Raw genomic sequence first — 27801 nt, forward strand, 5'->3', positions numbered from 1 at the left:
TTATATGCACCACAAAATGTTTTCTAAGTATATTTTGGGGGGCTTTTTCATGCCTTTTTAATTGATAGCACAGTCGAGAGAGAGACAGGAAATCGGGGAGGCAGAGAGGGGGAATGACATGCAGGAAAGGGCTGCCCAATGCGGGATTCGAACCGGGGCCGCCTGCAGTGAGGACTGTAGCCGCAACACATGGGGCGGCAGCTCTACCAAGTGAGCTAAACGCCGCCCCACAAAATGTTTTCTATATTATCTACACTTTCTCTCTCTTTACAGCAAAATAAATCTGAGAATCTGAGGGCTTCTCAGATTGCCAAACCGAATGAGAGAAACACAAAGAAAGCTTTCCTGCTCTTGCAATGCATCTTGCCGTTTTAAAACATTGAATATACTTTATCTTCTGCATATTTGTCTTTTAAATATGAAAGCACAGACCTGTGATGATGATGATGCAGTGGAGTACCTAGAAGAATATAATAAAAGACAAAATGACCCATTACTCACTGGTAGTACAGATAAATAAAGTTATAATATATTTTATCTCTATTTTCTTTAATGCTAAGTGCTAAGTTTTTACTGTAAAGTTGATGATGCAGTGGAAGATGGTGTATCGTCTTCAGACACCGTGGACCCAAAGGACATCTAAAATGCACAGAAAAGGTGTTTGATGCTAGAAATAATCATCTAATGTGAATTTAAGAAGAAAAGAAAAAAAAAACAGACACAGAGGGTGTAGCTAATACTACATACCTCGCTGTCCCTGTCAGACTGCTCTGTAAGAGCAGACCAGGCCAGCTGAGCTGCATTGTGTTTGGCTTCCTTTATATTCTTGCCTTTTCCCACAGGGTATTCTTTATTATTGATCACTAATTTGTAGGAAAACCTTTGTTTTAAGAAATGTTTTGATCAGTATTATTGATGCATCAATGTTTTTTTTCTCAAAAGTTCATCAGTTAACAGCAATGAGTGTCTGTAGTGTCTTTTCAAGTTAAACTCACTCAGGGTCATGAGACGGACCTCGTCTCTCCACCTCCATGAATGTAAGTGAACAGTTTTTTTTTTCATTACAGTATTCATTGATCTTCCCTATAAAATTGGGCTCTGTGAAGGTTTCTTCCTTTGGGTTCACAGTAGATTTTTTTGTTAAGCAATTGAAAAATACAAACTTTCAATTTAAAATACAGAATATAGACTATTACTTTATCTTTGGCAGATTTTTCTTTAAATATGAAAGGACAGACCTGAGCACCAGGAGGGTTTGATGAATCTCTGAATACTATTGAGTCACTTGCACTGTTTGGTTGTCCCTGTGATGATGATGCAGTGGAGTCCCTAGAAGAATATAATAAAAGACAAAAGGACCCATTTCTCACTGGTAGTAGTACTGGTAAATAAAGTAATAATATCTAACTTGTATTTGCTCTCATGTTAATATCAGTAAGTTTTTACTGTGAAGTTGATGATGCAGTGGAAGATGGTGTATCATCTTCAGACGCCGTGGGCCCCAAGGACATCTAAAAGGCACAGAAAAGGGGTTTGACGTTATGACACTTTTGATGCTAGAAACAAACAAACATGTATATTTTTTTGATGATGCAGAGGGAGTAGATACCTCGCTGTCCCAGTCAGACTGTCCTGAAAGAGCAGACCAGGCCAGCTGAGCTGCGTTTTGTTTGGCTTCCTTTTTATTTTTCCCTTTGCCCACAGGGTATTTCTTGTTATTGATCACTAATTCGTAGGAAAACCTGTGTTAAAAATGTTTTGATTATTATATTGATGCATCAATGTTTTTTTTTTTTGTTTTTTTTTACAACTAAACATCAGTTAACAGCAATGAGTGTCTGTAGTGTCTATTCAGGTTGAACTCACTCAGGGACATGAGATGGACCTTGTCTCTCCACCTCCATGAATGTAAGTGAACACTTTTTTTCATTACAGTATTCATTGATCTTCCCTATGAAGTTGGCCTCTGTGAAGCTTTCTTCCTTTGGGTTCAGATTGAGGCCTTTTGTCTTAGTCCTGTGAAAAACAAGAAACATTTCACATTGATGGACCCATCTAAATTAAACCATGTATTGCCACTGTGATATACTCACCAGAGATCTAGAGTTAATGCCTCAGGTAGCTGATCAGATGTACAGTTGTGATTCTCATCTGCAGTCTTGGGTGGTGGGGGGGGGAGGGGGCAGTTTTGAGACAGTTCACACAGTAGATTTTTTTGTTAAGCAATTGAAAAATACAAACTTTCAATGAGGATAATACAGGTGAAAAAACAAGTGCAGTGTAAAAATGCAAAAACATTTAGGAGAAGGATCAACAAAACAAAACAACACAGTAGACTTTGTCTTGCTGAAACTGGTGTATATGAATACAAACTCACCTCTGTAGTTTTGATGCCATTTATCATATGATAAACAAGCTTTGCTGCTTCCTCCTTTGCGTCCCGCCTTGAATTTGCAGAGACAATTGGGTATTCCTGATCACCAACTGCAAACCTGCAACAGAATCTATAGCAAAACATTGTCATTTATTTTTTTAAATCTTTAAATGGATGGTACCTTCTAATTTGGATGTAGTTTGGAGCCTTACTTGACAGTACAATCTGGATCCATTCTGGTTGACTCTACAACTCTCATACTCAGCTTGTTCTTCTGACAATGTTCATAAAGCCAACTTATATACTTTATGTTACTGATGCTCGTCGGTTGAACCGGTACAGCGACAGCTTCAGCTGCATTTATCTGTTAAGACAATAACAAATACACAATATGGAGGCATGTACCAAAAATTGGCCCTTTTTTATAAATACAAAATGCTCTCAGAGAGATCTTACTGAGTCAGCAGAGTCCTGGTCCCCCAACAAGCAGGTCAGAGCATTTTTAGCAGCATTTTGCTTGGCATCTTTCTTGTTCCTCCCCACAGCGTCTTGGTAGGCTATGCCATTCAAGACAACACTGTGCCTGAATCTGTGAAGCAATAGTCAGATCAGCTGGGGAGTGGTTCAATCATCACACTTCCATTGTCTGCCGGACTTTAAAACTCATCATTTAGGTAGGTTGTCAAAGCTGTCAGACGCCTGTTGGATATCCTATCCTAAATTTTACACTAAAATTAACACTCTTTTTATTTATTTTTTAATCTGTACTTGAGTCTTGTAACTTTATACATCTCTGTCACATTTACCTGATCATAATTCACTTTAATTCTTCCTTCTTCTTTACAGGACTCTGCCTGGGACACATAGGCCTACATTTTGACAAAAAGCTGTGACAATTCCACATTTTATCTGTTTGTTGTTGTAATTTAGTTACAGGAGCTTCCTGGAGTAGCAGGCCTTCTCCCGAAATCTCTTCTACTTAACTGCTCATGGTGGAGAGTCTATCGGTATGTATGTATGGCATTGGCTACGACAGAAAAACGCTCAAACATACAACACGGATACAGACCATAGACTGTAAGACATGTGATTTACTTACGGGGGGCTACGGTCTTCTATATAGGACGGTGGAGACAGTCCGTTTCTGTGTGCATATTGGTTCAGTTCAGATATGTAGTCGACAATGGACATTGTTGACGCAGCTGATTTTTACGCGTAAATTAGGCTACACCAAATAGAGCGAGCACAGTTCACAGTTCAACGTGCTCCCCTATCTTCAACCTTTCAATCCCCAGTTCGTGCTTCTCGGTTCTGCTGAAGTTCCGACTGTTTCGTAAATCAGGTAGTTGGCTGCCACACTCACACAGCACCTGGACTGCCGCGCTCAGGTCAAAGGCTCAGGTGGTTACATACGTAAATCTCGAGCGCCTCATCCACGCGGAAGAGTTTTTTTTTTAATTTTTTTTATTGAAAATAAATCATTAACAAAATATCATGGCATATAAACCATATAATGAACACCTCTCAAAATTAAGGCACGTTTAAGGGAAAAACCTAAAAACAAGAATACAATATAACATAAATGATAGTGAAAAGACAATAAATTAAAATTAAATAAATAAAACAAATACACGCATCTGGGTGGTTCTCTGTAACGGGCGCCTTTTGTGTCTCATAGGTTGAACTCAAAGATTTAAAAAAAATAATAAAGTAACCAACAAAATGCATTTAAACCAAGAAACAGAAAAACCCATTTGTATTTGTGTATAACACAAAAATTATTTGAAAAAATACGTCCATCACATTTTTATGGGTTTCTGAGCATCAGATGACAACCAAAAATGCATGTCCACAGTGACCAAAGTCACCTTTTCATTCATTCTAAAACAAATAAAAATAGCTATTGACCCTAAGTTTTTAAAAGAAATCTGAAAAAAATAATAATAATCATGCATTTGTCATTAAACCTTCAGCCTTCAAGAAGTGACACTTTCATAGTGGCTCTAGGGGTCCTCCAATATTTTCAGATGAATTCAGACTTTGATACACCAATGAGTGCAGCAGTGTCATGGCCAATGTAGGCTAGTTGACACAGATTTTTTGTTAATGGAGACAGATGGTCAGAAATTAGATAGATAATTCATGATTACATTTGTCTTGTTCTGTTTACCATAATGTATGGAAAAGACAACAATGAGTGAGTGGTATGGTCTGGGAGATGCACCTGGACTGAGAGCTGGAGCAAATTGAATGCTGGAATTAAGATCAACAAAAGCTAACTGTGCAAATAAAATACATGGACATTTTTTCACCAATGACCCCCAGAAAGGCACAAGTGATACCGTTTAAGAGAACACTTTCTGTGCTCGTTTTGAGACCTCCAACAGCTCCTCCCGCACTGTCTGAGGTTTCATATTGTGTAAGATTTTTGTTATATATGTTCATAAATGAATTGATAAAAAAACAGTCAGTTAAAAAAATATTTTAGTTGTGAACTAGGGGTTTTATTTTGAAAAAAAATCACATGACTAAAGTATATGGGTGCTTGACTGTTGCATTATATCATTCATGTCATTTTTGTGTTATGTTGTAAAAAGGCATACAGGTAAGAGCATAATGAGCATCAGGTGTGTGTGGAGGAGGACATGAGGAGGTCCACCCACCCAGCAAATGGACCGTTTGCCCCCCTCCTCTCAGGTAGAAGGCTACACAGCATTAAGTCTTGTCTGGTGAATTAGACTTTGAAAAGTAAGATACAGTAGTGGAAATAGTAGAGGTAGGAGCAAAGATTAAAAAACAAAACAAAACAAAACAAAACAGGGAAGTTCTATACCTGTCAGTTACTGTCCCAGTTGTAGTATCTAACAATGTTACAATGTTACAATGTTACAGTGAAGGATTTCTTCTAATGCACCCACCTCCCGTAGATCTTTTCTGATCAAAAGATCAGACAATTATGGTTTATACTGTATATTAAATGGCTATAGGTTTTTTTTTTTATGCGTTGCTTTTTACAAATCCGCTGCAGGGCACAGTGCAACTTTACTGAGCACACGATAACCCTTACAGCATAAAACCTGTTGAACAGTTTTTGGTTTGCTTTGTAAACATGGCCAAAGCAAGACAATCTGTGGAGTCAAAGTTTGATGAAAACCTTTCAAGATTAATCTGTCGAGATAAACACATCCTCCTGGTTATACATCAGTTATTGAGAGTAGAATATACGACAACCTTTTGGCATTTTGACAAACAGGATAAATGTTTTACAAATTAGGAACTGTGTTTTAAAGTCTCTTTATCCACTCTGGCATAATTGAGACCATTTTCCAATAGTGTTGTGGTTTTTGATCAGCCCCTGGACTAATGTAGTCTATATACTGTATGGCAAGGCCGTTTTTACAAACAGTTTGTCTCAAAGGGCTTCACATGGCATCATAACAGCATCCTCTGCCCTTAGACCCTCACATCAACTGAGGAAAAACACCATAGAAAACCCTTTTAACATTTACATAAAAGGGAAAAATCGGAGAAACCTCAGGGTGAGCAACAGAGGAGGGATCCCTCACCTCACTCCAGGAGAGGAGAGGAGGGGAGGGGAGAGGAGAGAGCTGGTTCCATAGTAAAGGAGCCTGGTAACTGAAGGCTCTATCTCTGTTTTTAGAGATACTGGGAGTCACTAACAGACCTGCATTCTGGGAGCGGAGATCTCTGGTAGGACAGTAAGGAATAATGAGTTCTTTCAGATCGGATGGAGCTTTATCATTAAGAGCTTTATAAGTCAGCGTATGCGACGCGTACAGGATACTTTCACAAATCTGAAAATGAGTTGGAAACTGCATATAGGAACGCGTTAATTTTATTTTCAGGGTTACATTTTACAATTATAGCATTAAGAGGTTCAAAAAACATAATCTTATTTTCCATCTTCACATAGATACATATACATACAAACACACACACACACGCACACACACACATACAAAAGGAGACAAAGGGAAGGCTGTGGCATGACTTAAATGACATTTACACAACACTGGATAAAAAGTCAGCTGTTGACAGTAAAATTAACCACCACATGATTATCGAGAACATGGATGTGCATACATGTATTTAAAAAAACAACAAATCATCATTTGAATTCATGTTTCATTCCCGTTCCATTAAAATAGATAAGTGAGAATGTGTGTAACTGAACATCAGACACTTTGTACTGATCTCTGGTTAAAGTGGTATTTAAGTGCAGAAACTAACCATTAGTCATAAAACAACAGCATATCAGACCATTTCATGGTTTCACTGACATCAGATTTCCAAATCTCCCATGATTTCTGACAGGACTTATCTCCTGTGTCTATTAGACAGTAACATTTTGCTGATGCATCGGAGTCTGAGTCAACTGATGCAGCTTTGCCTTCAGTTCACTTGCTTCTGGTCGGTCTCCTGGATTCACACGCAGCATTGCTTTTATCACTCGCTTCTGTATTAAAAACAATAAAAATAACATCACCATCACCTGAGAGCTCTGAAGCAACAATGATAAAAATCAGTCATACTGCAACACTCAACAGAAATTCCCACACATGGACTTTGCTCAGTCAGAGGACCAACTTAAATGTTTTTAAATGTTTTTAAAACCTAGATTCAAGACTTCAAACACTGCTTGGTGTGCTGATTGTTATTTGGCTTTATATACATACACAGCCACAGTCCAGTTCGGCCTCCTCATGCTCTGAGGCTTTGGAGATGGATGACTGTGTAAAGGTCTGTGTGTCGGCTCCTGTTTGTGACTGCCGTGCTGTGAGAAATGCTGTTTCATGAGGCAGGTACATAAGTTAGGATATAAAGAAATACTGTATGGTCACCTACCTCTTGGTAAAACGTTTCTGCAAACTCTTTGGGAAACTTCTGATTTCTGGCGTTCTCAAAAATCTGGTGTTTATGTTGTGATAAAAAAGTTGAAAAGTTAAATTAGAGTGGGATAATGACAATCATGCTGCATTAAATATTACAAAGACACAAGCAAAAGACAAGAGCTAAAATAGATAAAAAATGAACAAACAGTCCTATCATATCTGGTATTTACACTGACTTTGCTGACAAATATGAAAATAAAGTTAGCTGCATATTTATATGAGAAATGGAAACCTTGTCAAGGCCAGACATTTGTAACACATACACACAATTTTAAGTTCTGCACATGAATGACTCACCACTACTCTTTCATGGCCAGTGGAAAGTGTCCAGAGAAGTTCAAAGAAAATCAGCCCCAAAGCAAATATGTCCACTTTTCTGTCGTAGTTCTTTGTACACTTCTGTAAAAAAAATAAAATGCAGCAAGTTTTTACTACAGCAGCATATTATGTCCTCTTAATAGTCTTACCATAACGTAATTAGATGTCTTCCTCTGATATTTAGGATTCTGTTCATCTTTAGATCTATATCTATATCTATGCCCAGAGTCATGATCTCAACTTCAGAGAGTCAGTCTGGCGTTAGCAGAATAGACAAAAGACACTCAGACAATTCTCCAAGATACTTGGAAAAGCTAGTGGCTAGGTAAATGGTATTTAGCATGGGATCCTGTTATACAACACATCCACCCACAATAAAATCACTTAATACTGCAATTTTTGCAGTATTTAACTCAAATTCACTTTACTGCCATGACTGAATGACTGAAAGCAGCAAGAGAGAACTGGATGCTCTGCTTGGTAAACTGGGAGAACAGCAAAATATGGTGGTCGTAGGTTGTAATAGTAGGTATATAGACTATTACTATAAAATTACTGAGCCTGTAAAAAACAATTCGATGCAGATACAAGCATTTCAATACATTAATACAAAAGAATCGATGTCAGCATAGATCATCTCACTTGTTCAGGAGCCATGTAAGATGCAGTTCCACTGTTCGTCCTCTCCATCAGGTTTTCATCATCACCGTCAGCGTCAGCTGTGACCAGACCAAAGTCCCCAATCTTCACTTTTCCATCTTGTCCAAACATGATGTTGTCAGGCTAACCATTGAAAAACAAAAGCAGAAACTGAAACTACTTAACATCAAGCTCACAGTATGTGATGATATTCTGTGCTAATTTTATGATATACAGAGTCTTGCATTAACACAGTCATACATTCCTCTTTTTACCACTGCAAATTACGCTTCAAGTCATAAAAATCAAGCATAAACATTGATACAACATTGTCACCAAAGAATATCCAGATAATACTCTGTATTATTTTTCCTCACTCCTACTGGTGAGAATCAGTATACATTATAACAGACAGACAAACACTTTCATGGTACATAACAAGGCAAAATTAAAAAGTGCACTTGCATTAATAACAAAGCCCAAGGTGTTGGGTCGACTGTGCCTCACCTTCAGGTCCCTGTGGATGAGTTTACTGGAGTGGATGTACTCTACACCACTGACTATTTGTTGTGCAATCATTAGACTACTTTCTCTTCTCTCTGAGGAGTCCAGACTCTTCGTATTTGTCTCCTTTATCCAGGCTCGCAGTGTTTTGTCACATAGCTCCATCAGAATGTAGAGACACTCCGAATCAGTGTCAGACCTAAATAAAATGATAACTGTGATTTTTGAATTTTCAATAAATAAAATAAGTAGAATACAGTGACATAGGCCCTAGTTTCCTGGACCAGACGCAGTCTAGGTGCAGCACAGCTTTGCTGCGCCAATGGGGTATGTCCAGGCGCATTTTGCAAGATTGGTGCACAGCGCAGTCTGGTGGAGGCCAGTGCAGGCACTCCCCTCGTCCCTCCTACCGGCGCAAACGGCAAAGAGGGAGGAGACAAGGAGGGAGTGGGAAAGGAGGAGGAGAGAAAGGCGTGAAGTGGGATTAACACCGGCTGCACTTGCCGGCTGCGCTTGCCGTGCGCTGAGAGTAGACCTGGTTTGAGGTGGCGAGCTTTCAGCGCACCCTCGGCGGGGCATTTTTGCGCTAAACTTCCACTGCACCAAGCTGAATCTGTGACACCTCCCCCTGCTGCGCTGCCACACCCATCTCGGCGCAGCGCGATCTACCAATCTGCCAAACTGACCGTGAGCCAGGCTGCGCTGGTCGCAACTTGCACGGCACCGGCTGCGCCACCCTGTGCTGCGCCACGAAACTAGGGCCCAAAGTGAGGATGAGACTTACCCAGATCTGTGTTTTGAACTGGGATGCTTGTACTCTGAGTCCTCCATCCAACAGTCGTAGTATCGAACGATGTTCTGATGTTGAAGGTCTGATAATGCCCTTACCTCTCGCAGAGCTTTTCTGATCAAAGAATTTCATGAAAATGTGTTAATAGTACATCTGCATCTGTTACTGAATCATTCCTACCAGGAATACTATAAATAAATGCTGGAGCGTACACGTTGCAGTGCACTCTTGACTTACTCGTTACCACGGACAATCTTGACTGCATGATACTTGTCCAGGAGTTTTCGTCTTGCTTTGAAAACATTGCCAAAGCCTCCTTTGCCCAGAGGCTCTATGGAGTCAAACTCTGATGTAAATCTGAAGTTAACAACAGAATGTAGACATTTGGTCAAATGAACATTGGACAGGAAAACACATTTATATGCATTAATATGTATTAGTCCAGTAATTTTAAAGCCAAAAAAGGGGTCAACGTTGAACAAATTGCAACAGAAGCAAACTCAACAGATTTTGTATCCTCAACATGTCCTGAATGAGGGAAAAGAAAGCCCCGAAGAATCCCATGGGGAAAGTTTCGAAAAAGCCTATTCATTATTTTTCTCATGTGAATAGGGTAACATTTTTAACCTTTAGATATCTCCATGAAAATTACTGAGTTGATTATTTACATTAAGACAAACAAAAAATGTATTACAAGTATTTTGAAATTCTTTGTTAACATGAGCAAATTTTGATAGATTTGCATAAATTCCACCGTTTTGACAGCACATGTATATATAAAGGTGCTGTGGTGGTACCAGCATGAAAATTGGATTGAGTTGACTCCATCGGTCAACCGACAAGAAACCACTTTAAATTTCAAGATGACTGCAATTTTTTAAGATAGCCATATCCTTAGTAGAGCAGGTAAGACATGCTCCGCCTCCTATCTTAAGGAGAAGGACATTTATCTTTTGATGGTTGTTTTGATCGAACAGTTCTTTAAAAAAGTATTCTTGGCATTTTCACCTATAATGATAGATAGAGAGATATTTGTGAAAGGGGGGTGGAGAGATGGAAGGACTTGCAGCAATGGACGGGGACTGGATTTGAATCCGTCGCTGCGGGAAGCACTCGTTTTACATGGTAGCCTAAGCGCCCTAGCTCATTAAAGCTACAGTTGGTAAGTTGACGAAAGTGAAAGTAAACTCCATGACTTGGTCCGAAATTTCAAGACAATACACAGGTCCCTTTATGAACCTCTGGTGTCAACTCATTACAATTTTCATGCTGGTAGTCCTTGGGCCAAGACCCAAAATTTCACATATCGGTATCACCTGGGAGGGCAAATTCTAGTTGTGATTTTTTTATTCCTATACACCCCTAGATTAAGTTTTGATATGATAGACCTTGCTGACTGGCAGCTTTATAGTATTTATCACCTCTTAAAGTAATAGACTGTTGCTGTTCAAAAATTAAAAAAGTGCCTTCCCTGGAAATCATCTTTTTTTCATCATATCCTCTCCTTTGGGTGTGAACTAATGGCCAGCCACAGAGACTTGTAATAAACCCTTTGTTTCAAGTAATTTATCTAATATATGTGTAAATAAGCTTCAATTAGCCGATTGTCAGTTCTAAATCATTGCAATGTATTTTCTAATTAAGGATACTTTTTGAAAATGATATTTCTTCCCAATACCTTATTCAATTAGTGTAGAGGCAAATTAGATAGATAGATAGATAGATAGATAGATAGATAGATAGATAGATAGATAGATAGATAGATAGATAGATAGATAGATAGATAGCAACTCAATCGTATTTTTCATGCTGCTTTCACGTGAAATTGGGCAGACGGACGACAGCCGCTGCACGTAACGGCATAAAAAAAGCCTCTATGTAAACAAGTGGTCCGTCAGCACGAGGCAAAACAATACACAATATGTTGTCATGGCGATGTGGTATTGTTTACCTGACCCACGTTTTACCGGCTTTCTCTGGACTTCTGTGACTAAAATGACATCTGTTTTGTTACCAACGGCCGTCTGCCCGACTGCAGGTGAATGCAGCATCAGTGTAACGCTCCATTCCTCCTCACTGCGTTGCCGCGGTGACTTTTCACAGACGCCATCTCGACCTGAGCCGACAGCTCTGTTGTCTCCGGTGAGTTTCTGTGGTTTCCTACCGTCACGCTGCCACTGAACGTAAAAACATGGCGACACAACATGGCAGCCAGCACCGAGCTTACCTGCTCCATGTAGATATGAATTCCCTGGAAATCATCTTTCTTTCATCATATCTGATCCATCATCTAAGATGGCATAGGTATCAAAGGTTTTGTCCTTGTTAGAGGATCTCACTTTAACAACTTTGGGCCTTTCTCAAACTAAATCTGGTGTTTGTCCCGCGCGCTCTCTTTTTTCACACTCCCTTGCTTGCCCTCGTATCGACCTGCATAAACAGACGCTCTGACACCATGAAAATGAAACACTATAATTCCTGTGACAACTGGACACGGTAGTCCCGATCAGTCCCACATGTCAATAAAAACTATGCTGGGTGGGGTGGTGGTGGTGGTGCCGGCTCACAGAACAACCATGTGGTGTGTACATTAAAACACTGGATCCAGATATCAGTTCAGTCCTTTATTTTGGTAACTGAACAATAATAAACGCAGATCAACAAAATGTGAACAACAGGTGGTGGATGTGAAACCCTGTCAATTAAGTATTTTTTTCTCAGGGCTTGAGGCAGCACAGATAATCTAAGGTTCTTCCTTTAAGTTTCTCGGTCTGTTGCCTCACTGTACGAAGCTCAAGTTGCTCAGGCTCTCCCTCCAAGCCCAGATATTCTGCTGTACCAGGTAACAACATTGTGCACTCTGAACCATCATCTAAGATGACATAGGTATCAAAGGTTTTGTCCGCGTTAGAGAGTCTCACTTTAACAACTTTGGGCCTTTCTCAAACGAAATCTGGTGTTTGTCCCGCGCGCTCTCTTTTTTCACACTCCCTCGCTTGCCCTTGTATCGATCTGCATAGACTTGACAAAAACAGACGCTCTGACACCATGAAAATGAAACACTATAATTCCTGTGACAACTGGCCAAGGTAGTCCCGGTCAGCCCCACGTGTCAATCACAGGCTACAGAGGTTCAGCAAAACATGTGGGCACGTGTATTACTGTAATATTATCATTGATGACGTATGACACGCATTGCCAGGAAAGGTCTGATCTGTCTGTTTAGACTGCAGACGCATTGGCAGATATCCAATTTGTATCTGATTTATTTCCACATATAATGGGGGCCGGAATCTAATCGGACAATATCTGATTCCATGCGTATTTGTCCCGTTTCATGTTACAGATCCGATCTGAGCCACTTGACAAGCCACTTTAATGACAATCTGCCTATAGGGGAAAATAACAAAAAATATAAAAAGCTGCTCCTATGAAAAGGCTATCATGTTTTAATTTACTTATATTGACCCTAAAAACAATTTAGTATAGGTAAGGTTTTGCCCACTCAAGTGATACCGGTATCTGGTCTGGCCCAAGGACTATGGTACCACCATAGCACCTTTATACATGTGCCGTCAAAACGGTGGAATTTATGCAAATGTATGCAAATTTGCTCATGTTAACAAAGAATTTCAAAAAAACTTGTAATACATTTTTTGTTTGTCATGTACGTAATCAGCTGTTTCATGGAGATATCTAAAGGTTAAAAATTTTACCCTATTCACGTGAGAAAAAATAATTAATAGGCGTATGAATGGACTATATTTTGGTCTTTTTGAAACTTTCCCCTAATGGGATTCTTCGGGGCTTTTTTTCCCTCACTCGGGACATGTTGAGGATACAAAATCAGTTGAGTTTGCTTCTGTTGCAATTTGTTCAACCTTTATTCATAAAATGACTGGACTATATTATGTGCACACACATTTGCAGGTTGTTATAAATAGGCTACAGTTGTAGTTCCTTACCTTGACTGGACTGATGTATTACTTGTAATCTTGTTTTTCACGACCTTAGAAAATACAAATACACATGGTTACACTCTCATGACAAAACCATTTCTATGCCCCACACTCAGTTTTTTTGTGATTTTGAGAGAAAAACAGACCTGATGATCCTTGGCTGGCACATCCCTTTCAGACTGTGAGGACTCCTACAGCACACAAAATATGTTTGTTTGTTATAAAAACATGCTCCCACAAAAATGATGTTCACTCTTTCAGATGTAATTAATGAATCAATAATATTTCATCTCATAGAAGCTTTTTAATTTTCTATCATGGATAAAACAGATACACTGCACAGAAGTTGCTGTTAGATTCTGCTGCGCCACTATTAGTTTGAGTCAGTGTTACTTTTCTACATTCTCTCTCTGTACAGCATCAAAATCTGGAAATCTGAGGGCTTTAAAAACCAACTACTGCAAAGAGCCAAGTTGAACAAGACAAACATCCTGCTCTTGCAATGCGTCTTTTTGTTTTAAAATACAGAAGATAGACTATTACTTTATCTTTGGCAGATTTTTCTTTAAATATGAAAGGACAGACCTGAGCACCAGGAGGGTTTGATGAATCTCTGAATACTATTGAGTCACTTGCACTGTTTGGTTGTCCCTGTGATGATGATGCAGTGGAGTCCCTAGAAGAATATAATAAAAGACAAAAGGACCAATTTCTCACTGGTAGTAGTACTGGTAAATAAAGTAATAATATCTAACTTGTATTTGCTCTCATGTTAATATCAGTAAGTTTTTACTGTGAAGTTGATGATGCAGTGGAAGATGGTGTATCATCTTCAGACGCCGTGGGCCCCAAGGACATCTAAAAGGCACAGAAAAGGGGTTTGATGTTATGACACTTTTGATGCTAGAAACAAACAAACATGTATATTTTTTGATGATGCAGAGGGAGTAGATACCTCGCTGTCCCAGTCAGACTGTCCTGAAAGAGCAGACCAGGCCAGCTGAGCTGCGTTTTGTTTGGCTTCCTTTTTATTTTTCCCTTTGCCCACAGGGTATTTCTTGTTATTGATCACTAATTCGTAGGAAAACCTGTGTTAAAAATGTTTTGATTATTATATTGATGCATCAATGTTTTTTTTTTTTTGTTTTTTTTTTACAACTAAACATCAGTCCAGGGCAGGCTAGCGATGAGTGTCTGTAGTGTCTATTCAGGTTGAACTCACTCAGGGACATGAGATGGACCATGTCTCTCCACCGCCATGAATTCATGTGACCAACTTTTTTCCTGGCAGAGGTTGTTGATCTTCCCTATGAAGTTGGTCTCTGTGAAGCTTTCTTCCTTTGGGTTCAGATTGAGGCCTTTTGTCTTAGTGCTGTAATAAACAAGAAACATTTCACATTGATGGACCCATCTAAATTAAACCATGTACTGCCACTGTGATATACTCACCAGAGATCTGGAAAGTTACGAGTTAATGCCTCAAGTAGCTGATCAGATGTACTGCTGTGATTCTCATCTGCAGTCTTGGGGGGGAAAGTGCAGTTTTGAGACACACAGTAGATGTTGTTTTGCTGAAACTGGTGTATATGAATACAAACTCACCTCTGTAGTTTTGCTGCCATTTATCATATCATAAACAAGCTTTGCTGCTTCCTCCTTTGCTTCCCGCCTTGAATTTGCAGAGACAATTGGGTATTCCTGATCACCAACCGCAAACCTGCAACAGAATCTATAGCAAAACATTGTCATTTAATTTTCAAATCTTTAACTGTACCTTATAATTTGGATGTAGTTTGGAGCCTTACTTCATAGTACCATCTGGATCCACTCCGGTTGACTCTACAACTTTTATACTTTGCTTGCTCTTCTGACCATATTCATTGAGCCAGCATATGTAGTTGATGTCACTGACGCTCGTCGGTTGAACTGGTGCAGTGACAACTTCAGCTGCATTTATCTGTCAAGACAATAACAAATACACGATAAGGAGACATGTGCTACAAATTCATGATTCATCATATACCTAAGCATAAATGTTGTAAGAGAGATCTTACTGAGTCAGCTGAGTCCTGGTCCCCCAACAAGCAGGTCAGAGCATTTTTAGCAGCATTTTGCTTGGCATCTTTCTTGTTCCTGCCCACACCCTCTGGATAATGTTTGTCGTTGAGGACAACCTTCTGCCTGAATCTGTGAAGCAATAGTCAGATCAGCTGGGGAGTGGTTCAATCATCACACTACCACTGCCTGTATGGGACTTTAAAACTCATCATTTAGGTATGTTGCCAGGTGCCTCCTGGTTATTGTTCAGTTTTAAATTGAAACTTCTTTTTTAGACTTGTGCTCAAGCCTGTCCATGTTGTGTATATTGAGACAACTCTGCTTGCTGCAAGAAAATGACACATTAACTGTTAACACATTGCTTAATCTCTGTGTTGTTGCAGGCTGTATGTAGTTTCAGCAGCTTCCTGCTGTAGCTAGCGAGCCTCCTCTTGAAATCTATTCGTGCTGCCTCACTCCGGGCTCTGGCATGGTGCCGCCCGGAGAGTCTCCATGTTAATGCAGCATGACCACGGCAGAGTAACGTTCAAATGTAAGGAGCAACATCGGATATGCATTTAACTTACGTTTTAACATGGTCAAGGCCAACAGAGCCGAGGTCTTCATAGCGCAGCGAGTATCCTGTCCTCTGTGAATACTCGTTCAGTTTAGACACGTAGTTTCCAGCTGACATTATGAAGAATGACGCAGCAGATTTTTACGCACAAATTCCACAAAAACGAGGCGAAAAAAGTAGAAAGCTCAGTGTGCTCCCCCTCTTCCCTCTTCCCAGCTCCGTGTCAGTCCTCGGTCTGTGCACAGTCTGTCTCGTCTTTCATTTCAGCTGTCTCTACCTATAAGTTTCGATTTCCTCGTAACGTGGCTCACTGTACATGGCAGCACAGCAACTCCCGAAACTGAAACTGAAGACATTGGACCTGGGCCAAACACTAAGGCTATCATGGCTGGCCAAACTAAGGGACAGATTCCACCTGTCACTCAGCTACATGAATACCATTATCACTACAGTCTGATACTGACTGCTTATTGCCACCCTCAAGTGTTGAGTGTCTTTGGCTGCAAAGACCTTTTGTAAATGACTTCCTCTCTGGACTGATCTTTACTGTTAATGTTTAATTAATTAATAAATTAGGACTGGGTCCTGATGAAGGCCAATAGACCGAAACCTTGACCAAATAAAAGAGCTTCGAGTGAGTGCAGGAGCAAGTGTTGATTTTTTCTAATTAATAAATAAATGTCATATCACGATACAGTGGCCCCTGGTTATTCAACTTGCCTCTCGCTTTTCCTCTTAATGATTCTTATTCCCCGAAGATGTCAACTCCTGAGAGCTTCATCCTATTATTATTTTTTTCTAAACTTCACTTCAGACAAAACCCACTGAGACTACTACAAAACCCAGATGCATTATACTTATTATACCTTTAGCACCTGGAGTAAAATGTCTCTTTAATCAGCAATGTAATCAGAGGCTCATGAGAGGAGAAACAGTCAGAACACATTTTACTTAAGACATTTCTTGCTTTATTGTTTTTAAAAGAAATGCACAAAATGAATTGCACATGTTCAGGACCTGCAGATGAAGTCATCTGTAGATTTATCCACTGGATCCTGGATCCAATGACTGCACAAGTTACAAACATTAAGGTGCAATATAAAATTGCTGAAACATATTTAATGGTGTCAGTTGTGGCAGTATAATGTAGTCAGAACATGATTATTCATTAAAGTGTGTAACGGTAGAAATGTATTTAACATTTGGTTGACTGATAAAAAATAATATAAAAAAATGCAGGAGTTTGTGTCTGTTCTTCCATCAAGCAGTGTACTACAGATGTTACATTGTGTGTAACATCTGTTGGAGAGAACACTGCTCACCCAGTAACAGACTTAGTGGAGGTGCTGGAGGTTCAAAATATCTTGTAACTCAAATAAAGAGGCATAACTTGATGTGCCTACTTCTGAACAGGTGTGACTAGACATCATGGAAATTTGATGTATTGAGTGATGATTGAATAACAAATGCATTAAAGCAGAAGTAAGCGATCCGGTCGTTTGGGCTAATGCTGCGTTCCAGGCAGGCTTTTGAAACCGTAGGTTACAGCTTCAAGTCACGACTTACGACTTTGTAGTGTTCCAGGCAACCCGTAACTTGTGTTTTTCCGACCTGTTGCACCTGTTTTACCTGTGAAAGTGCACTATAACGGCCACTCGTAACTTCCGACCCGTGAACTCATACCAGATCGAACTGGTATGACTTCACAGGTCGGAAAAACACGAGTTACGGGCTGCCTTGAACGCACCATAACTTCTTGTCAGCCGACGGAGTTAGCAGCCCCCGCCCTTGTCATGGACCTATTGGTCCTCGTCCCTACGTCACCACATTCACGCGCATCCCTTGGCTGCACACACAGCCCTTCATGCCGTTCTCTCTCCTCATTGGATAAAACTTGTGGGATACAAGAAAAGTTTTCTCCTCGGCTCAGAGCAGAGCAGAGTGACTGACAGACCCGTGTTTCAGACCAAACACTCTATATAAGTGATTGCTGTCAGAAGATATAACTATTTAAGACTTATATTAACACAAAAATATCGCTTACTTCTGCTTTAATGCTAGTCAAGTTTTTGCAGGCCTTAATGATGTTGCATTCACTTGTTCCCTATAAGTGATTGAAGAAGGTCCCCAATTTGATTTTGCAGGGTTTTTTTTGTGTGTGTATAATTGTTTCATTGACTCGTAAATTCATCAGTAAAAGGAACTGCCCTCATAATTTGCGATGCTTCACAAATCACAGATTCATAATTACACTTGTGATGGCGGACGTTGTTGCATAATGTTCTGGTATTCCATCACAATGATTAGACAGTCTGACTATCACAAAGCATAGTTTTAAGAGCTGTAAGTTTCTGAGTCCACTCCTCCAGGTCTGCCTTTACTTTACCAGCCTCAGGTCGGTTCTGTGGTTTCTCACACAGCATTGACTTTATAATTTCAGTCTGCAAAACAAGAAAAACAAAAGCTGTTATGATTGACACAATATCACAAAAGTTTTGACAGGTTCCACACAACCAAATGTCCCTCTAGTAAACTTAACTTGATTAGCCAAACACTCCCTGTCCTGCTTGATAATTGACATATAATTGTATTACATATACACACATATTGTACAGTAGCTATGTGTTGGTCCTGCATCCGTTGAGATTTCTAATATAAACTGATGAGGTAACAGTGCAAATGAAAGAAAACGGATGTACCTCGTGGGAAAAATGTTCAGACATCGCCTGAGGAAGTTTTTGGTTTCTCGCATCGTTCCAAATCTGTAATTCAATGTGATAGTTAAAGGGAGGAAGAACATGTATTGTCATACAAATTGATAACTCTCATACAAATAAATAACTGTATTGATTCATTAATTTGTTATTTTGACATGTCACAGCAGAGGTGTAAAGAAAGTAGTTAGTAGTTATTAATATGTGTATAAGTGTGGTCAGTAGTAGAGGAGGGTGAGGATGGGGATGGAGATAGTTGGACTGTTGTCTATGTATGTGCTTGTGTTCGAATGTGTAATGAGAGTAAAAGAGAGTATGTGCTTTCATGATTTGGCGCTCTTGTTCCCTGTTTTTGCTAGTTTATGTTGTCTATTTTTAAAATATTATGGTCATTATATCACTTTTATCTGTCATATTTCAACGATCTTAATACTGTTATCTCCTTATCTGTTTTTACCTGCCCAGGGACTACAGGTAGAAATTAGCAAGTGTTGTTACAACCTGGCTCAAGGTATCTTCTCTTATCTCACGAGATTACTGTTTTTGTGCATTGTCCCTGTTTTAAATAAATACATTCCTATTCCTATTATGTTGTCAGGGGGGCATTTATATTTACACTTTCACTTTCAGACCCTTTTAATAATTAGTGACCACAGGTCTTGTGAATCTTTTATAGATCTGTTGTATTTCTTCCTTATCATAACATAATAGCTTAAAGAAATGCTGCCTTTCTCTGTCAGAGCTGAGAGCATCTTGTTGTCGCTGAACAGGACTGAGTGGCTCTGGCCAGACAATCGATTCATCCATAAGCAAAAATGCAGAAAGGTTGGTTTCAGTGTGACGTGTGATTAAATGTACAAGATCTATAACGACACGTGACTTCACTGAGACACTTTTATAGAACAGAGCCATTGCTAATATTTTTAGTAACACCTGTTTCTCCTGCTATAAGCCAAAATGTCTGATGTTAAAAACATCAGTTATTGTGTTAAAGCAGAAGTAAGTGATATATTTGTGTTAATATAAGTCTTAAATAGTTATATCTTCTGACAGCAATCACTTATATAGAGTGTTTGGACCGAAACACGGGTCTGTCAGTCACTCTGCTCTGCTCTGAGCCGAGGAGAAAACATTTCTCGTATCCTACAGTTTTTATCCAATGAGGAGAGAGAACGGCATGCAGGGCTGTGTGTGCAGCCAAGGGACGCCGTGAATGTGGTGACGTAGGGACGAGGACTGTTATGGTGCGTTCAAGGCAACTCGTAACTCGTGTTTTTTCCAACCTGTGAAGTCGTACCAGTTTGATCTGGTACGAGTTCACGGGTCGGAAGTTACGAGTGGCCGTTATAGTGACTTTCACAGGTAAAACAGGTCGGAAAAACACGAGTGGGTTGCCTGGAACGCTACAAAGTCGTAAGTTGTGACTTGAAGCTGTAATTTACGGTTTCAAAAGCCTGCCTGGAACGCAGCATTAGCTAAAACGACCGGATCGCTTACTTCTGCTTTAAAAGTTGAAGTCCACCATTGCTAGTTTTACATACTGCACACTAAACAACATCATTGCGGAATGGGTCTCTGAAAAACTCACCCCTTTGTTCTCGCCGGAGAGGTTCAAAACAAGTTCAAAATAGATCAACCCCAACGCGAAAATGTCCACTTTTCGGTCATAAGTGTTCTTGTTCCTCTGTTATAAAAGAAGGCCAGGGTATTAACAAAACCTTTAATATCTGTCTCTACCACAATAATTAATAACAGAGGACACTGACGTCCATCCATACAGATCATCTCACCTGCTCAGGGGCCATGTAAGATGGGGTTCCTTTGTACACGGTTCTCTCAACCAGGTTCTCTGCATCGTCGTTCTCAGCAGTGACCAGACCAAAGTCTCCAATCTTCACTTCATCTTGTCCAAACATGATGTTGGCAGGCTAACCAGAGGAAAGACATGCAACAGTTGATGATGTGGCTTCATGACTGGTGGGATATAATAAATGATTTTATCCACTTTCTCTCACCTTCAAGTCTCTGTGGATGAGCTTCTTGGAGTGAATGTACTCAACTCCTGTGACTAATTGCAGAGCAATGGCCAGGCTTTCTTCTCTTCTCTTCGAGTTTCGCAAAGATTTCTTCATATTCTGAATGTTTTTCTCATCTATCCACACTCTAAGTGTTCTGAAGTCACACAGCTCCATCTGAATATAGAGGAACTTCACAGAAGGATTGCTGGTTGAACTGGAAAAGCAAACATGTTTTTAATTTCTTATTTAGTAACATAAATGTACATATAGTGAATACGGGTATTAGTAAGTGGACAAGATTTACTGTGAAGAACTGCTACTATCAGCTGTACTGTCCCATTGGTAACCTGAATCATCCATCCAACATGTGTAGTATCGAACAATATTGCAGTGATTTAGGTCAGATAACGCTGACACCTCACGTAGAGCTTTTCTGACAACAAAACATGGCTCAGTTAGTACAACTTTACACTTACAAAACACTATGAAATGCACATAAAAAAAGAGGAAGGACATACTCTTTGCAGCGGACAATCTTTATCGCATAAAACTTATCCAGCAGTATTTGCCTCGCCTTGAAAACACGTCCAAAGGCTCCTTTACCAAGGTGCTCTATGGAGTCAAACTCTGTTGTAAATCTGAGAAACACACAAAAATCATTGAAAAGAAGTTAAAAATATTAAAATGTCTTTCTGGCTATAAAGACAACACACAATGCACTGAAAACATGTTAATATTGTGATTTTAAGTTTTCCATACCTTGTTGTGGTTACGGACTGCGTTGGTGTTTTCTCACTCAGACTACTTCCTGCATTCTTTCCATTGAAATCAACTATATCCTTAATGAATAAAATAAAATCACAAGAAAGAAATTTAATGGCAAACAAAAACCAACAACATAAACTGGAATCAACAGTATATTCCTTTTCATTACCTCCTTACTGTGTTTGTGGGCATTTTGGAAATTTGCTGCGAGTCTAAGAAGACAAAAAATAATATAATGACAAGTAAGGTAAGGTAAAATGTGCACAATGTGTTACAGTGGATGACTTACTTTATTTTGGGCTTCACATCCGGACTTTGACCCTTTTTAATGGGAAGTAGGAAAATACAGTATGTTACACAGTGTTTAAACATAATGTGCTTTCAGAATCCATTATATGAGACACAAACCTCTCATTATCAATAGTATAACAAGCTCTGCTGTTTGATTTAGAGGTGTGTAGAGAGGTAAAGTAACTTAGCTGAAATAAATGACACTCCTAATCGTTCAACACATGCTTCTAGTTTACTCTCATCAAACACAGGTAAGCCTCAGAGATTCATCTTTTGATCATCAATTTATCATTTTATGGCCCTTAAATAATCAAGGCCAATGGAATTAAACTCTTTTGACTTTAAGGGTGAACGTAAACAGCTTGATAAAGTCACTCTGTGACCAACCTTATCCATGTTGTGTATATTCGGTGGGCCAGTGAATACAGCGGAGTCACTTGCTGCTGCGCCACCAGACTCCCTTAGAGAATACAGTATAATACATTAGTAAAATATTCTCTACATCGACATTAACATGTGTTGTTGTACTCCTTGTCATTGCCTTACGGTGTGTTTGGTACTGTGGGCGGCCTGGCTGGTCCAGCATCATCAGACACACCTGACCAGACGGTTATCTGAAAGCACAAAGGAAGTGTTCTCCTGTTACACTGTGCTCTGTTTTACAGTGTAATCTCTGATATGGTGCGATATTAATGTAATAATAAAAAAACATATTTATTTTATTATATGTTATATATATTTATCATACAAAAAAATATATTATATACCTTGCTGTCCCAATCAGATTGTTCTTTAAGAGCAGACCAGGCCAGCTGAGCTGCAATTTGTTTGGCTTCCTTGACATTCTTACCCTCTCCCACAGGGTAGTCCTTGTTGTTGATCACTAATTTGTAGAAAAATCTGTACAGGCAAAGAGGAAATATTTAGACCATTTTCTTAAAGGGATAGTTCAGCTTTTTTGAAGTGGGGTTGTATGAGGTACAAATGCCCATTAAGTATAATATCTGCAGTAGAAAGTCTCTGCTCCCCACCTCTGAGAAACACCGGCGCATCGGGCTGCAACGAGACACAGGCAGTACACTGTTGTGAATGAGGGACAATTAATCTGCGTATTTTTGGCACCTACAGCTGACAGCTGATAGGCGGAGTGATACAGCGCTTCGTGGAGCCTGCCTGTGTGGAGGAGTACTGAGTGAGTTGGGTAGTTCCAGATAAACTAACCTTTTTCCGACCAGCTGATGCATTGTAAAATTTTACTTTATATTGTACTCTTGAACTGGTGTAGGTATTATTTTGAGATGGGACTTCGGCCCAATCCCATTTCTCTTTTTTACCCCTACCCCTTGCCCCTCGCCCCTTGAAACGGAGCTACAAGGGGTAGGGGTAGAAAGTCAACCCCTCCGAATTGGGACACCCCTTCAACAGTCACATACGTCATCACGTAGTCTCACTGGCTTTTACGTAAGCTGATGCGCCGAGCTTTTGCCAGAAATCAAATAGCGTGTACCATATAACTTAATAAAATAAGATAAAACTTAATGCAGACTGATCGGTTCATTGTAAAACTTATTTACTGATGTAAATGTGGTTATTTCTGTATGTACAGAGCCCAGAGGCAGCGCTGCCTGCTCCTCTGTCTGATAGTTACATGAAGCTTCACTTTTCATCCAAATAAACTAATGCTACTGCCACAATTGTCAGATTTCATCAATGAGACCAACATTTAAATGCTAAAAAGAATTTAACATGCTGGTGGTAAACCTCTAAAAACCCGTGGATAAGTTAATTAACGACCGCCTTCTCTCCCGGCGGGACCGGGACGAGGACGTAATTTGGCCGGCGGAGCAGCGCTGCAGACCGGCTGCTGCCTCTGTGAGGAGCCGCTCCTCCTGGAGCTTCATTTCTCCGAAAAATCGTCGGAGCAAACTTCTAACCCGCCATCATTTGGGTAAACTAAACACACATTTGGGACCTAAACAGTTACTTTCTCGCAAGAAAAACTTAAGAAAGTGACGTAATAACAGCGCTACAGCAAGAAATAAAACAGCTTTTCATTTTACAGCCACCGCTGCCGGCTGCCGCAAGATGCATTCTGGGAAACTTTTCATACCCCTCCGTTTGGAGTGTGCCTCTGAAAAATCTCCGCTTGGAGGGGTATGTAGCCCTACCACTTCCCCCTACCCCTCTGTCCTTACGGGAATTGGGACACCCCTACCCCTACACGTGAACGCGCAAAACGGAGGGGTAGGGGTAAGTGGTAGGGCCAAGGGGTGAAATGGGATTGGGCCTTCTTGTAGGCGGCAAAAATACACTGATTAATTGTCTGTGTCTCGGCGAAGAGCGATGCACTGGTGTTTCTCAGAGACCTTTCTCCTGCAGATATTATACTTAATGGCCATTTATACATCATACAACCCCACTTCAAAAAAACTGAATTATCCCTTTAAGAGTTCTCTCTCATACTGAATATACTGAGTGTTTTCATTCTGTATTTGAGCAGGTTATATTTTACTCACTGGGGGCTGTGTGGTGGGCCGCATCTTCTCTCTAAGATGTAATCATGAGCGCGCTTTGTTTTCTGGCAGTAGTGGTTGACCATTCCAATAAAGTTTGTCTCTGCAAGGCTTATTTCTGTCTTAACACCCAAGCCTTTTATCTTATCACTGTAAAGCCAAGATACACCAGACATTAATTACAATTTGTAAGAACCAAATACAATGTATTTGAATATATTGCCAAAGTTTATTCTCACCTGATTTCTGACACTTTTGGCTGTAATTCCTCATTCTTCTGACTTGATGTGCCACTATCACCTCCAGTCTCCAAAACAAACAAACAAAATCATATTATGATCTGAACAATCTCCTCGATAACATTACAATTACTAACAGAAATTAAAATTTCCTTCACCTCTGTAGTTTTACTGCCACATATCTCATGATATACAAGCTTTGCTGCCTCCTCCTTGGCTTCCTTCTTTGTATTCCCATAGCCAGCTGGGTACTCCTTATCACCAACCACAAACCTGCAACATCTAATATCACATACACACACATTCTATTAAATGCACTGTTAAATGGTAACAATCCTAATAATATGGATGTAGTTTGGAAACTTACTGAGCAGTATTATTTGGTCCCAATTTGGTTGACTCTACAGGCTTTATAATCAGCCTGGTTCTCTGACCATATTCATTGAGCCAGCTTATATAGTTGATGGCACCTGTCTGATGAGCTGGGGAAGAACAAGTTTCTGCTGTTTTTTCTGTCTGTGGAGTGAACAACAAACACATCAAGGTGACATTTAACCTTGTGACCAACATGTGCAGCTGGTAAATAAGTTTGCACATTAATCTTACACTGTCAGATGGTTCCTCCAAGAGGCTGGTCAGGACGTTTTTAGCTGCATTTTGTTTGGCTTCTTTCTTGTTCTTTCCCACGCCATCAGGATATACCTTGCCATTCAAGACTGCTCTCGAGGTAAATCTGAGGAAACATTATAGTTATATGATGCTTGACTGTGGTGTGAACGAGGATGCATAACAGTGTAGCTGCACTCTTAGCAGATATACCCAAATGTGATGGTAAAGGTTGGTTGCAGAGCAGGTAAAAAAAAAAAGGCTGCAATGAAGCAATTCATTTTATCATGTTAACAATTGACCTATGGCTAAGCCCCGCCCCCTCCACTCACTCGGACAAACAGTCAACATTCGGTGACAGGCGCTATGGCAGCTGTCACAGTAGGAGACATTTCACAGGAGGCAATTGGTGGTTTTTGGAGACAGAAAGATTAAATATCATCTCGAAGTCACCAAAACTTAACTCAACTTTACTGCTATGGCTGCCGTTTGCCGCGAAACGCCGATAGCGACGGGCTAACTTCTGTTAGCCTGTCTATGGAGTTTTGCATTATACGTTAGTATTAAGCTAGCGGGCTTTATGCTTAGTTGTGATACTGGCTAACATCTAAACATCTCTCACAATATGTTGCCTCAAATACGTTGTTGACTTAACTTAGAACAGATGTAGACATCCTTGTTAAGTTTATCCACGTTTAGTTGGTGTTGTGGTCTACTGCATAACTTTATCCAGAGCAGACACTTCTCTCGATTGAGATATGGCTTGGGAAAGGGTTAAAAAAAATACACCCCGTTGCCCAGCCTCTCGGGATACCTAGTGTCAGAGTTGCATGTACCCCATGCACACCGTTTGACCATTTAAACTTAAAATATCAAGAAAAAACATATAAAAACGAATGAAAACTGACTAACTGCAATGCATTTCAATGGACGTGGAAGAAGCAGAGAATGTCCGAGTGTATGGCTCATCGTGTTTGGGGGCGTGGCTTAGCAAATATCAAAATGTGTGTGTATTACTGATGAACGTTTGGGGTTATGAACAGGCTTGTATGCAGCGTGTTATAGTAACACGGACCCTATTCCTGAAACAGTTTGTTGTTATGCTGTTATCTTCCACGGGAGTGATCAATGTGCAGAGAACATGTCATCTCCGTGCAAACTGAAGAAATCTAATGTAGTCTTACATTGCATGTGTGGTTTAAATGTGTTAACAGGTTTGGGGGAACGTAGCTGGGGAAAATAAAAGGCCAGAAAACAACACATAACCGAACCAGATGTCAAAGTCACATTGTGTGTGATAATGTGTACATGGCCTATCTTTTCATTTAGCCGGGCCCTTACTTCTTATCAAACAGTACATTCGTGCATGAATTTGCAGCTCTCCATGAATCACACCCGATTTAACTCACGTCTTAATGTGGTCGGGGCCAACAGATCCCACCTCCTCATATCTCAGCTGCGACCGTGTCCTCTGTACGTACTCGTTCAGTTTAGCGACGCAGTTTCCCGTTTCCATAATAAGATGACACTCAAATAAAATAAATTATGGGAATTATAGTGCATATCCTTTCCGCCTTTCTCTCCCTCTTCTTCCCTGTCTTCCTCTCGGTGAACTGAGAGCGAATGCCGTTAAGTTTCGTTTTCACGTCACAGAAGGTGGTGCCTTCAATGTCGTCTGAAATATCAAAACTGGTTCCAGATAGAGGCTTTGAAACAGAGAGAGAAAAACATTTATGAAACAAAGATTACGGATATTGCTGCCACACCGAGAAAAAGAATGATCAGTATCACGTAATTACGCGAAAAGTTTATTGTTATAACAATATCTTTTTTCACGGTAACGTGAAACTATCACGGGCACTTTGTGTTGCTTTTTTATTTTTTTATTTTTTATTTTTTATAAAAGACCAAAACAACAGACAAAACAAACAAAACATAAAAGTATGCAATCAGGAAACAAACGTAATTCAAAAATCACAATAGAACATAGCTAAATGTATGTGCTTAGCATGAAAGGTGCCATATAAATAAATAAAATTTGAATTTGAATTGCAAATGGTCATCTAAAAAACAAATTTTCATGAATTTAAAATATATGACATGCAACTACTACAAAACATGAAAGACATAATGCTAAAAACATTGGAATATTATAAATTATTACAAACAACTATAATCTGCTAATACCCATATCTATGTATGTGTATATATATACATATATATGACAGGTGCCATATAAATAAATAAAATTTGAATTTGAATTACAAATGGTCATCCAAAAAAACACATTTTCATGAATTTAAAATAGAAACCAGATATGACATGCAAAACATGAAAGACATTAAAGCTAAAAACCATGGAATATTATGAATTATTACAAACAACTATAATCTGCTAATACCCATATCTATATATCTATATACACACACACACACACACACACACACACACACACACACTATTTTAGTAGTAAAATATTATGATTAACAGTATCAAAAGCTTTGGATAAGTCGAGAAAAACTCCCAAAGCATATTCGTTGTTAT

At 39.6% G+C, this 27801-nt stretch overlaps 2 protein-coding genes across 3 annotated transcripts in view; both read right to left on the minus strand.

The window, feature by feature from the left end:
• Window positions 1-16444, minus strand: part of LOC146973775 (uncharacterized) — a 32818-nt gene extending 16374 nt beyond the window's left edge. Inside the window, exons 1-23 of the mRNA XM_085799325.1 lie at window positions 16122-16444; window positions 15552-15684; window positions 15303-15454; window positions 15100-15226; window positions 14947-15020; window positions 14720-14869; window positions 14453-14585; window positions 14291-14355; window positions 14083-14173; window positions 13644-13688; window positions 13504-13547; window positions 9776-9895; window positions 9533-9652; window positions 8752-8947; window positions 8248-8388; window positions 7585-7686; window positions 7241-7303; window positions 6735-6851; window positions 2680-2738; window positions 1867-2016; window positions 1610-1742; window positions 1447-1511; window positions 1239-1329 (exon numbers count right to left, since the gene is read on the minus strand). Coding sequence (XP_085655451.1) covers window positions 1239-1329; window positions 1447-1511; window positions 1610-1742; window positions 1867-2016; window positions 2680-2738; window positions 6735-6851; window positions 7241-7303; window positions 7585-7686; window positions 8248-8388; window positions 8752-8947; window positions 9533-9652; window positions 9776-9895; window positions 13504-13547; window positions 13644-13688; window positions 14083-14173; window positions 14291-14355; window positions 14453-14585; window positions 14720-14869; window positions 14947-15020; window positions 15100-15226; window positions 15303-15454; window positions 15552-15684; window positions 16122-16228 — 2478 coding nt within the window. The 5' untranslated portion in view covers window positions 16229-16444. The remainder of the gene's footprint in view (window positions 1-1238; window positions 1330-1446; window positions 1512-1609; window positions 1743-1866; window positions 2017-2679; window positions 2739-6734; window positions 6852-7240; window positions 7304-7584; window positions 7687-8247; window positions 8389-8751; window positions 8948-9532; window positions 9653-9775; window positions 9896-13503; window positions 13548-13643; window positions 13689-14082; window positions 14174-14290; window positions 14356-14452; window positions 14586-14719; window positions 14870-14946; window positions 15021-15099; window positions 15227-15302; window positions 15455-15551; window positions 15685-16121) is intronic.
• Window positions 16445-17934: 1490 nt separating this feature from the next.
• Window positions 17935-26868, minus strand: LOC146973777 (interferon-induced, double-stranded RNA-activated protein kinase-like). 2 transcript variants are annotated; one of them, XM_085800708.1, is made up of 19 exons: window positions 26667-26868; window positions 25258-25384; window positions 25019-25167; window positions 24810-24933; window positions 24652-24719; window positions 24416-24562; window positions 22667-22799; window positions 22446-22513; window positions 22287-22359; window positions 21898-21929; window positions 21778-21820; window positions 21603-21682; window positions 21362-21481; window positions 21148-21276; window positions 20841-21057; window positions 20616-20753; window positions 20414-20509; window positions 18811-18873; window positions 17940-18552 (listed from the first exon to the last, which is right to left on the minus strand). In XM_085800708.1, the coding sequence occupies exons 1-19, from the start codon at window positions 26771-26773 to the stop codon at window positions 18415-18417; spliced, it is 2052 nt and encodes a 683-aa protein (XP_085656834.1). In that variant the 5' UTR covers window positions 26774-26868; the 3' UTR covers window positions 17940-18414. The 2 variants fall into 2 exon arrangements, with proteins under 2 accessions (XP_085656833.1, XP_085656834.1); XM_085800707.1 differs by having other exon boundaries at window positions 17935-18552; window positions 25019-25384.
• Window positions 26869-27801: the final 933 nt, after the last annotated feature.

This window comes from Trachurus japonicus, chromosome 15 (genome assembly GCF_045865225.1).
Source record: "Trachurus japonicus isolate A0001 chromosome 15, Traja_1.0".
Classification (NCBI taxonomy): Eukaryota; Metazoa; Chordata; class Actinopteri; order Carangiformes; family Carangidae; genus Trachurus; species Trachurus japonicus.

Excerpts from the sequence above, each read along its gene's own strand:
- LOC146973777 (XM_085800707.1), bottom strand. The coding sequence starts at position 26,773 with ATGGAAACGGGAAACTGCGTCGCTAAACTGAACGAGTACGTACAGAGG. Across the intron at positions 22,360-22,445 it reads CCCACAGTACCAAACACACC|GGAGTCTGGTGGCGCAGCAG; the intron begins GTAAGGCAATGA and ends GTATTCTCTAAG. Across the intron at positions 18,553-18,810 it reads CTGAACATTTTTCCCACGAG|ACTGAAATTATAAAGTCAAT; the intron begins GTACATCCGTTT and ends CTTGTTTTGCAG.